The 12,075-nt window shown below is 35.9% G+C and overlaps 1 protein-coding gene across 6 annotated transcripts in view; it reads right to left on the bottom strand.

Moving 5' to 3' along the window:
• Window positions 1-12,075, bottom strand: part of LOC132094913 (disco-interacting protein 2 homolog A-like) — a 120,562-nt gene that overhangs the window by 35,887 nt on the left and 72,600 nt on the right. For 4 of the 6 annotated variants that reach the window (XM_059499577.1, XM_059499572.1, XM_059499573.1 and 1 more), the window contains exons 2-3: window positions 6,197-6,268; window positions 540-659 (exon numbers count right to left, since the gene is read on the bottom strand). In XM_059499577.1, coding sequence (XP_059355560.1) covers window positions 540-659; window positions 6,197-6,268 — 192 coding nt within the window. The remainder of the gene's footprint in view (window positions 1-539; window positions 660-6,196; window positions 6,269-12,075) is intronic. The other 2 variants (XM_059499574.1, XM_059499576.1) reach the window with 1 other exon arrangement.

Genomic DNA, 12,075 nt, shown 5'->3' with positions numbered 1-12,075 from the left:
CCTAAGCCGATAAAAATGATGACTATAATACATGCCGGAAGAGCACTTTGCAGCACTTTGACCTCGGCGCAGTAATATCATCACTCATAAAAACACCTCTTCTCCTTCTAACTTCTGTCAATACAATGAACATGATGAGTTTTCAGGAGTGATGATATTAGCCTACTGCACCAAGGTCGAAGTGCTGCAAAGTGCTCTTCCACCATACATTATAGTTATCTTTTTTATCCGCTTAGAAAGTCAACAAGTGTTATTTCTGTCACCATACTTACTTGTGTAACTACTCATGTAACTGTCTTTAAATAGGGAAAACATGGAAGGGTTTGGTAGCTTCTAAATTCATCCCTGGTTTGATCCTATGGAATGTATGGTGCTAAGATAAATGCTAGCATAGTGGTGCCACGCGCTACAGAAATTGAGCAGAATTGTCCATGCACTGAGATGGGAGAGGTACGTGTCAACTCGTCTAAGTTGAGGGAAGAACATAGTGGAATATGGAGAAACGGTGGCATTTTACTTTAACAGAGAAATGTTTCTACCTGATCTAAAGCATTCATCCCTTGAGTTTGCCACCCGGGGCTTGTTCTGTTTGGCGCCTGGAGGGGCCACCTGTGACGACGTTTGGATCCTATGTTCTATCTGCAGAGATGGATCTACACCTGCACACAAAACAGGCCAGAATATGATAATCTCAGTCAAATGCATTACTTCAGTTTCCATGCTTGGCATTTTAGCCATTAGTAAGCTAACTGTGTTGTAGTGCAGTTATAACAAATGGACTGAAGCAGTCAGCATGGGGCAACTAGGCACGAAAGAAATTACGCTAGATTAAACATTTAAAAAACCAGCATTACAGAATAAAGGTCACTAAACTGCAGTAAAACACTGTTACAACTATTGGTTTTACAGAAATTGACTCTTACAGAGAGAAATCTTCTTTAAATAAATGATCGAAGTGACAATATTCAGTTTCAACGCTATCCTCACATTTAGATAGCAACATAAATCTTCTCTTGACTTCAGACTTCTCTGCTGTCTGGGTAATACAACACCTTGAGATCAATGGGCCCTTTACACCACATCTGAGCTCCAAACAGAGCTCTCATGGTGAGCCAGTGCTGACGCAGAGTTTCTCATTCACATTACTTCATTAAACTTGACAGACATGAGATGAAGAGACACACAGATCTTACATCAACCTACAGGAGCAAAGTTAGTTCTGCTATAAATATACTTATATATATATATATATATATATATATATATATATATAATCGTCCAGCCCTAATATATATATATATATATATATATATATATTAGGGCTGGACGATTATGGCCTGAAATCAAAACCTCGATTAATTGAACATTTGACCTCGATTACGATTATTGAACGATTATTTTGTTTTGGTTTTGTTTGTTTTTTTGCCAAAGTTTGTACTGTAAATATGATTGACTATCAGCAGTTATTTTATCTATGTTCGTAACATTTCTTACTAGGGTTGGGTATCGTTTGAATTTTATCGATTCCGATTCTTATCGATTCCTAGTTTCGATTGCAATAAGATAAAAAATCCAATATAAAAAAAAATTATGTCAAACATTTAGATGTCAAACATTTTTACAAAGCATTCTGTTGCAGCTGAATAACATGAGCAAAAATCAGCAGACTACAAAACACTGCAAGAGGAATTTTGCCTGTGATTTAAAAAAAAAATACCATAGCAAAAACAACTAGATTTATATAAATTTCAAATATTAAAGTGTTAAAGACAAGTAATAAGATAGGTCAGTAATAAGAAAGAAACAAACAAATCAATAAGCAATATCATAAATAAATACAACTAAACTAAATTTCAGGTACAGAAACTGTAATTAAAACTTTAAAAACACTGCATAGTTTACTTTTTATAAATAATATAAAGATTAATCCAGTAAAGTTATTAAATATATTCAGTCAAGATCAGTGAATGATTTTCTTTTGTTCTTTGATTAACATTAATGACAGGCAGCGCATTTATTAGGCTGTTGTCTCTTTAAGCAAAAATACTGCACGTGTGTTTTCTTTCTTATCTGTTTATGTTCACGTAAGAAAAAAACGGCTGCGTTTATGATGATATACTGATGTAGTTTTCTGTATCGTAGTTTTGACTCGGAACAACCTTTTCTACATTTAAAATACACAACTTTTGTAAAAAACATTTGTAAAACTAGGACTGAAAAGAAAAAAAACTAACAAAAATTGCATTGAATGGAAAGGAAACCTGAATGTAGTACATTTACTTTATAATCACAGCCTATTGAGGATGGACTTCAATTGAGAATAAGTAATTGTAAATTATGTATCAGCCCTGCATTTAAGCCATCTAATTAAATCTTAAATTGCAATAAGCACAATATTGGCATAGTTTTTGTGAATTTGGAGAAATCTCTGCCTTGTAGAAGGTTAAGACTGATGATTCATGCAGCGCTGCGGTTACATAAGAGCCGTCACAGCTGTAGCTGCCGCAGCAAAAATGAGAGATCAAAGATGCTTATGCTCTGATATCCGGTCTAGTCACCCTCCATCTATCACACCAGGAAGAGTCCAATGAATGCTAAGAATATCTTAGGATTCATTTATAACAAACACAGGGACAGATGAAGGACATTTAAAAGAAAAACCATAGACATGCCTCAGACCTAAGTGAAACGTTGTGACATGGGTAAACATCTATCAACGGTTAAGACAAGTAAGGACCTATTATCCTTTTTTCCTGCAAAGCCAATGTAAGCGACACAGGATTGTTTACCTCCTCCCAAACCGTTTGCCTAGCAACCACTTTATATTGACCTCTAACCCCCAAAATCACTGAAAGAAACTTCGGCTGACTGTGTTGACAAGGTGGAGCATTCATTAGGGCTCAATGAGGGCTAATATCCCTAAACAACCAAACTGAGCTCAGGAAAGGTCACATACTTAACCACAGAACATGATATATAAACACGGGCGTTGCCAACTGTAGGACTAGTTTAGGATTAGTAGAATATTCTGCACTGCGTTATGCATTAATTCTGCTTTGGTAAAATGTATTTTTTTGTAAACATAATTATTATTATTACTTTTTCCAAGCAAGGATGAATTCAATTGAATAAAACTATCAGATAGTTTATCAAAACTATCACTATTATAGTTTTGATAAACTATCAAAACTATAAAACTGACTAAAGTCATTACAAAATTATTGCAAAAGATTTCCATTTAAAAAAAAAAAATTCTGTTCTTTCTATTCATTACAATTTTCTGAAATAAATAGAGCCTGGAGCAATGACGCTGACAATTCAGCTTTGCATCACAGGAATAAATTACATTTTAAAATATATTTTATTATACATATTATGCAAGCCTTATTGAGAGAGTTATTTCACAACCAATGTAAAATATCATCTGCCCTGAACTTGGCCGATGGTGTATAAAAACATGACTTAACATGAGTTCCTTTACAGCATTTAAAACAGCAGTCCCACCAATAAAATCACAACTTAAACTGATTTACAGCTCAAGTACCACACATTTGTGGATGGAAGGTTTACTATAAGTGCTTATAACACACACAAACACACACACACAACCTGCTCATTTCTGATTTTAAACCCTCTGAACTGCCTTTTCCCTCATAGACTTCCTTTGCAAACTGCTGCAAACATGACGATTATTCCTTTGAATATGTTTTATAAAAATGCCTCTTATTTCCTCTGTTATTAAGTGTACCGTAACTGCTTTAGGTCTTTCCAATAACTGCACAGTAACAGCATTATAATACAGTTTATAATAAGATTCCTGCTGTTTCTATCAGTTTTGGGCCCCTTGAGGACTGAACAGGAGATGCTCACTCCATTTAGCTCTGGTTCTGGGAAACACTTTACCACAAAACCTCCAATCCTGCTTAACTCAACAAAAGCTTACGAATGGAAAAGTTTAATAAGGACAGTAAGACACAATCTGCAACATCAAACGAAATGAGGGACTTTGGTTCATAAGAGCTTAAACGCATGGCGTATCCATATACAATGTCCAGATAGCGTGTGATCTCAACAGTACGGCTTCACAAAAGCTCAACTATGTGCAAAGACAACAGAGCCATAAATGCTACAAGTAACTCTGTCCAGTTGCTAAGCAAAAAAAAATGTCCCTCTACAGTTGGCTGATAACCAGCCAATCACATTCCTGCTTCCAAACGATTGTTACTAGTCAGATCTGGACGCAATGTTTCAGAAGATGCCACAATGTAACAATTAGAAGATTTTTAGGAAACGTGCAAGCCTTAATGAGGTAATGATTGTAATAAGCTTTAATTGGTTATATAAAAAAGTAGATTTGAGATTTGGGCAAACAAAGAACCGAACTGAGTAACAGAAACAGGCTTTGTTAATAACTGATCTTGCTTACATAAGAAATAGCTTAGCTACTTAGATTTGTTCAGCACTAGTGCACGAGTTCAAAACTGGTGATAGAACTTTCTAGCAAATTGTGTGGCGTTTTCTTCTTTGGTCTGAGGGTAATCACGCTGAAGTTCAGCTAATTGCATATATATTCTAAACTTAAACTATAATATATTTTAATTTAATTGCAATTAACATGCAACTAAGTGCACAGATATATAACATTCATTTCACACAGTTTATATCAGAAGTAGCATACTGTGTGCTTCTTTTCACCGTGGTTTCTCAGTAGATCATTGGGGAAAGTGTGGTGGTCGGTCAGCCAGCTTAGAAAACGACAAAGACAAACCCCACAATGGAGAGCAATCTCTGCTGTGAGGCTAATTTAAAATGAAGTCCTAATTTCCTGTTTCAAAGCCAAACCAAAAATATAGAGCGGGGGCCCAGACAGACGTTCACTTTTCCACAAGCCACCGCAACTATCATAAAATATTTATGCAGAGCCATTCTAAAATTAAACATACACAAGGAATATAGATCGAGCTTGTCATCCAGCATCCAGTGAGGGAGGGAGAGCCCTGAGGGGGTTGTTAGGACACATGAGCAGACCCTCACGTGTGAACAAAATCACCAAAAGAGATACCATTGATCGGGGAAGAGGGAGATGCAGTATCCTGGGCCCTCTTCTTGTGTTGCTGTTCTCTGGCTTTTCCCACCAGTACTGTCAACTACTGTAAAACTTAAACATAAAAAATAAATAAAGCTGAAAAATAACATATAGGCCTATAATAAATAGTTTTGGCAACTAATTGTGAAATAAAATGTTTTTTGCTGAAATACTTGAATTACTAAATAATAATAATAACAACAAAATAAATATATTAAAATGAAATGATTCTAGTAATACATGCCAGCAGAGTGCATCATTATGATCATGATGTGTGCAATTTTTAGCAAGAGTTCACCCAAAAGATCATCCTGATTTATTCACACTATATATATATATATATATATATATATATATATATATATATATATATATATATATATATATATATATATATATATATATATATAATTTATTCATTTATTTTATTCTTTTATTTTATTTTTTATTATGGCAGGTCACAGACTCCATAACATGATCGTTTTTTCTTTTTTATTATTGTATGCAAACATGAACTAGATTTTAGAGCAATGTCAGATAAGTTTTTCATTAAAATAAAATACAATAAAATAAAATAGCCTATTCCTCACACAAAGCAACTGTGTAACTACAGAATACTTGGAAAACACAAGCAGTGTGAACATTCTGCAAAATATCTTGATTTGATTTATTTAGTTTTTAGTTTGAAGAATTTTAGTAAATGATGACATAAATAACCATGATGACATAAAAAACCATAAATAACTGTCACATCTATATTCTGCATTTAAAAGAGATATCATGCCGGGATATATGGGCTGTTGCTAGCCACCCTAAACCAAACAACAAAGACACACACACCACATAATTGAGAGTTTGAGGCAGTTTGAACCCTGCACTTAGATTTGAGCTTTATAGCATGGATAACTGCTATTCCCCAAAGAGACACACACATTGCTTACATTAGTACTGAAACCGTGCATGTATTTCAGATCAATCCAGACCGCAGTAAAATGTAGACCTCTCATGAAGGTCAAAGATTTTTGCAGATTTTATAACCTAGGCATGCACAGTCTGCTAAAAAAGTTAATTAAACGGTTGCTTTACAGTTGATAAGAGGGAGTTGTTTACCTTGTATCTGGGGTATGTAGGGCGCCAATAATTTCCCTCTTTTCTTTTCATAGCCTTTCTGTGTGATGTCACCTACAGAGAGAGAGAAAGAGAAAGAAAGGGATTGTGATGAATCATGTATTCTGTGCTTGAAAAGCTGGCATCACATTGCTCAGTGTCAGCCGATCACCCTGGCACAGCAGGGCACAGAGAAAGTTCACCAGCCCGTTGCCACGCTGAGCTCCGCAACTGCTGTTTAGTAAAAGCAATGCAATGCAAACTGGCAGCACACACACAATTTCCCAGTACAAAGAAGAAAAAAAACACAATATGCACTCTTACCTGAGCTTATATCCATCCTTTTACAAAAAAATATATATATAATAATAATAAAATATTTAATTGTTTAAAACAACCCAGATGAAAAGACAATTCTGCACTGAAATAACAACCTTAAGGAGCCTAATCTAACCCTTTAAAGTTACTGTCATAGAGCTAAATATAATGCAGCTAAATATAGAGTTGATTCAGCAATCTGAATATATATATATATATGCAACATGATCCTTTTGGTGACAGACAGTGAAACAAAAGTCTGGACACATAAATGTCATTACATCAACAAAATAGATAACTAATGAACTACTGTTCAAAAGTTTGAAGTCAGAAATTAATATTTTTATTCAGCAAGGATGCATTAAATAGATCAAAGGTGACAGTAAAAGCTTTTACATTGTTACAAAATCATTCTATTTCAAAGTACTTCTGTTCCTCTGAACTTATTTTAATCAAAGAGTCATGACAAAATGCATCAGTTTCCACAAAAATATGAAGCAGCACATACATGGTAATAATATGTGTTTGTTTTTTAGCAGCAAATCTGTATTTTCCTCCTGTTTATTCCACCAGCAGATATTGCTGACGGCAGACTGGGCTCTGATACACACAGGCCTAATCACAGGCTGTCTGAGACGCATGCAGTTTTATAAACTAATGGAGACCTTTCTGAACAGTAATGCCACCACAATGGTGGCATTACTGCCACACTTCAGTTACTCTTCAATCACATGAAGAGGAAATAAACACTGAAAATCAAACATATGAGAGATGTAAACATACAAAAGCCAAGTGTAATGCTGAAAATTGTCCCATTTGTGACTGTCATGGTCAGTTGAGTCTTTCCTAGACTAGATGAATGGAGTCTGTGTGATGGGGTCTGAGTATATGATATGTCTGACAGTTATTATACCAAGTGCACAGCTGGGATTATTGACATGAAACCCACGATCACGTCGATCAGACATTATAATGATAAAACGGGCCAAATAAGCATGAAATCAATGAACAACCTCAAGTGAGCCAAACAATCAGGTCATGTTGACTGGTTTGTAGGAGTATGTGCTGTGGCTGTGAGAAAATCAAAGTTGAGGATTGAAAATAATTAACACTGCTAAATGTGTCACATTGATCCTGCTTGGGAATGTTGAAACTTTGTTTTGGGATGCTTATTCCCTCGTTACCCTGCATCACCCTGCTTCCCTCCAAGATCCAAGCCTGTAAAGGAGCTTTTTCTCCACCAACAAAAGCCATATTGATTCAGCATGGAGGCCACGGCCCTGCTGACTGACACCACTAAAGAAAAGTGAGCCTCCCAAACTGGTGTCTCTGACACATTCCCCTCCCAGCGCCTTTCCCAGCCATCCAGAAAAGATGATAAAAGGGGGTGCTGGGAAAACTTACCACTCAAACAGCTGGGTCGCCAAACAACACAGCTAACCTGCAGTTCACAACAGCCACTAAACACTATCATTTTACCTCAAAGATACAGTATGCCAAAACTGATGCCAAAAGCTAGAAACAAGGCTTGTCTTCGAGAAAGATGGATGATGGAATGACTGAGATTTTTAGTGGGCGGGAGCAGAGGTGTGATCAGCAGACACTGTCGCCAGTGTGTACATATGCCCCTGAGTCACCGTCAAGAGCTGAGAGGTCTACTGTCTCCAGAGCGAGATGTGGATCATGCAAACAATGCACTACTGTATCAGGCAGCTGACCTGATGCATGCATTGTCTGCTCAAACACAGAGCGTGGTGCAACACACAATGGACGGTTATTCTCCTGCCTACACAACCTTTCTGAACTACCTCCTTCTGATACAGGAGACCTCAGCTCATCCAGGCAACAGTGTTAGGCCACAGATTAGCAAAGATGAACTATATGTACAGAATGCAGTGGTGAAAAACATAGCATCTCACAATGCACTAATAGTAATACTAAAGCCGTTACCGATAATACTTTTTTTTGCATCTATCTGATAAATTAAAATTTTGTCAAAAAAGCTTTTTTTTTTAAATCTTAAAACTTAAATTAATCAGCTCATAATGATATGCTCATATTTTTTTCCATGTTAAGGTGAATAACCGATAAATAGATAACCGATAAATGATATTAACATTTTGTCTACACAAGTAATTTGTCTATATAAAAGCTAAAAGCTAAAATCAGTTGATCAATACCAATAAGCAGATGTGTTTTTTTATGTCAAGGCCAATAAAAGATAAATGGCTTATAATAAAATCCTATGCTATTTTGTCCCATTAATTGGAAAATAAAATACTAAAAATAAATCGACCAATACTGATAAGCCAAGTTTTTTTTTTTTTCATGCTATGGCCAATAACCGATAAATGGCTGATATTAAAATTTTATACTATTTTATCTAAATAAGTAAAAAAAAATAGAAATAAATAAAGTCAATCAGTATCTGATAATCAGTATCTGACAATCAGTATATATATAATATACAATACATATAGGTTTTTTTTCATGTTAAGGCCAATTACCAATAAATTGCAGCTATTAAAATTTGCCACTATTTAATGTAAACAAATAAAGAAAAATGTAATATAAAATCGATTATGTTAAATGCTACAAGTTTAGTAATCGTAACATTATAATATACAGTGTGAAAATATATTCATTTCGAGAAATTGAAATTATCCACGCTTTTAAAGAACTAAAGTGAATGCTAGATAATGGCATAAGTAATATACATGTAAAAAAGGGTTAGCAAATAAATAAATAAATAAAAATTATATAAAAAATGGCCACATTGACCAACAGAAAGATGTTTGTTTGAAAATGGCTTCTGAGCTAAATGTGCTTCAAACACCGCTACACTATTGACAACGGATTCTGTTGCCAAAATTAGGCTAATCTGGCCACATCTTCACACTAGCCACTGGCCACAACCATTACTATCAGAAATAGTTTTTAAGTAATCAAAAAAGATGTTAATAACAAAGATTCTGAATAATGAGAACATCTGGCTAACGATCAGCCCCACAGCAGGAGCTTTGAGATTCGGTTGTGAAGATTGTGTTTTAAATGATGCTCTAGTTCAGAGCGCTTGAAGATAGAAGTCAAAGGTCAATGAGCTCTCTGAGTGTGCACTCAATAACAGGTGATGTTGGTATGGATGAGGATCAGGTGCTCATCCCTCCCACATCAAACCATAAGAACTGGCCATTAGCTACTGATGGAGGCACAGTCAGGTGGCCACACAGACACTCTCCAGCTCATTTATATCTGCTGCACTGGGCTGTGTAAGTGAGGTGAGATTCTGACTTAGAAGATTTGACTTCCCCAAAGAAGAGGAGTGTGTTGTGCCTCATGACAATAGAATAAACTCGGGAGGCAGCAACTAATCATCTGTGTACATAAAGACCGTGAAGGTGTACTAAAAAGTAAATAAGGTACATTTTGAGTTAATGCTTATAAATATGTGGTGGCTCAGAAAAATGTGTATCACAGATGGATTATTTCAGCCAATAACAATGGGGGTGGTGTTGGCGCAGTGGATAAGACACATGTCTTTGGTGTGAGAGACCCAGGTTCTAATCCACTGTGCGACACCAATGTGTCCCTGAGCAAGACACTTAACCCCTAGTTGCTCCAGAGGCGTGTGACCTCTGACATATATAGCAATTGTAAGTCGCTTTGGATAAAAGCATCAGATAAATGTAAATGTAAATAACAAGCCGGGCAGAATTTTTTCTGCATTCCCTATGCTAATTCTGTCAGGTAAACAGCAGAATTCTACACAAAGTGTAGTCAATTTGGCCAAATATTTTGTGCAGGCCTAGTAATAGGGCTCAAATTTTATCACTGCACCCCTATGATATATCCAACCTAAAAATGCCTTAACTGTCTCTTTTTTTTCCTATACCATCATCATTTTCATCATCATTACTGTGACTGCTGTCTGTTGCCCATCACTCACTATTTTAAATTGTCCTCTCAGTCTTGTCTCTCCATCTCCATAAAGTTTTCACCACACACCAGACGTGTATTTATGTGCATTCCACTCACAGACTGACCCAGATTTCTGTCCTGAGGAATAATTTCTTATTCCGCTCGGAATGAGAAACTCTGGAGAGGAGAAGCGCTCGCTGACTCTCATTTACAGGTGCCACTTCATCTTGCTCTGATGACACATGGGCTTAAAAAACTCCCAGCACTCTCCCCCATCCTTCAGATGACTGTAATTGACTGATTGCTATTGAACAGCACTGCTTTCCTACCAGAAAGATTTGTGTCATAGGACAATAACTTCCTATTTCCAGTGGTTATAGGTAATTCAAATCAATTATGTTCACTATTGGTTTGAAATGATGTGGAAGCTCAGTCGACTCAAGATATCTTTTTCATACTTTCTTCAAAGGCTGAAATACAATACACATTTTTGCAATCTGGATGAGTCAAAACCAGTTGCTGAAAGTCATAACCAGTCTGCAGATTTAGTTTTTCACAGAAAATTGCGTAGTGTATGATGGGCACAGACTGTAGTTTTTTAGTTGCAGACTATGATTCCATCAACTTTGAGGATATCAAACATGATATCTTGTGCTGATTTTAGAAGATAGTTTGCTTTTATTTGTCATGTGTCTCCTGGTATGTTTGAAGCGCATGTTTTGTTTGAGTTTGTTGTGTTTGTAATGACTTGATAAGTGTGGAAGTGTGTGATCCTCAGTCATTTAGTCCACAATGCCAAGTTTTTCTCTGTAGCTATTTACAAAGTTGGCAAGTGTGCGATGCCTAGTGTTTTAAAATCTGTTCAGATTTTAAAGTCTGTTTGAAACTGTAATTATTGTTGCCATTCATTTTTTTATGCTAATACACTGTTAAAAAAGTGTGTATATATATATATATATATATATATATATATATATATATATATATATATATTTATATATTGTATGAAAGTTGTAAATAAGAACACTACATTTAAAGAAAATTATATTAAAATTTAACTATCATCATTTCAAAAAGTAATAATTAATTATGACATTTACATGCCCTTTCTGGTGAAAATTGTTTCTTCACCAAAATGTTTTCTTCTGTTTTTGTTTTTGTTTTTGTTTTTCAGTATAGCACAGAAATTACATGCCTCAACTTTAAATGGCTGCACAAAAAAATAAAAAAATAAATAAATAAAGTTCTAATGAGAAGATGCTCTTTTAAACGCATGGATTATCATTGTATGTTTAAGCTTCTGAGGAAATTCCAAAAGCTTTGTTTAATCCACAATAAGAATACACTGCTTTCAAAGACGTGCAGACACACAAACCACTGCAGGTGCACATATTTCAGACAGAGCTCTCACCAGACACACAAGTTTCATCTCCCCATGGCTGTGTCTTCTGCAGTGCTGCCGGTGCAGCCGCTACCCCACCATCTGAAAGAGCCCAGGACCCCCTGGGAACACATGGGAGGGGCTGGCCGATTAGGCAGCGTTTAGGCTTGGGCCATCACTATAGAAGCAGGGAGCTGCTCGAGTCTGCGTTCAGTCTATTCCAATCACATACAGTCTGAGAGATGGTATCAGCGTGACAAATCAT

This window comes from Carassius carassius, chromosome 19 (assembly GCF_963082965.1).
Source record: "Carassius carassius chromosome 19, fCarCar2.1, whole genome shotgun sequence".
NCBI classification, from domain to species: Eukaryota; Metazoa; Chordata; class Actinopteri; order Cypriniformes; family Cyprinidae; genus Carassius; species Carassius carassius.
Note: the sequence above shows the minus strand (reverse complement) of the source record. Positions and strands in the feature narration are given on the sequence as shown.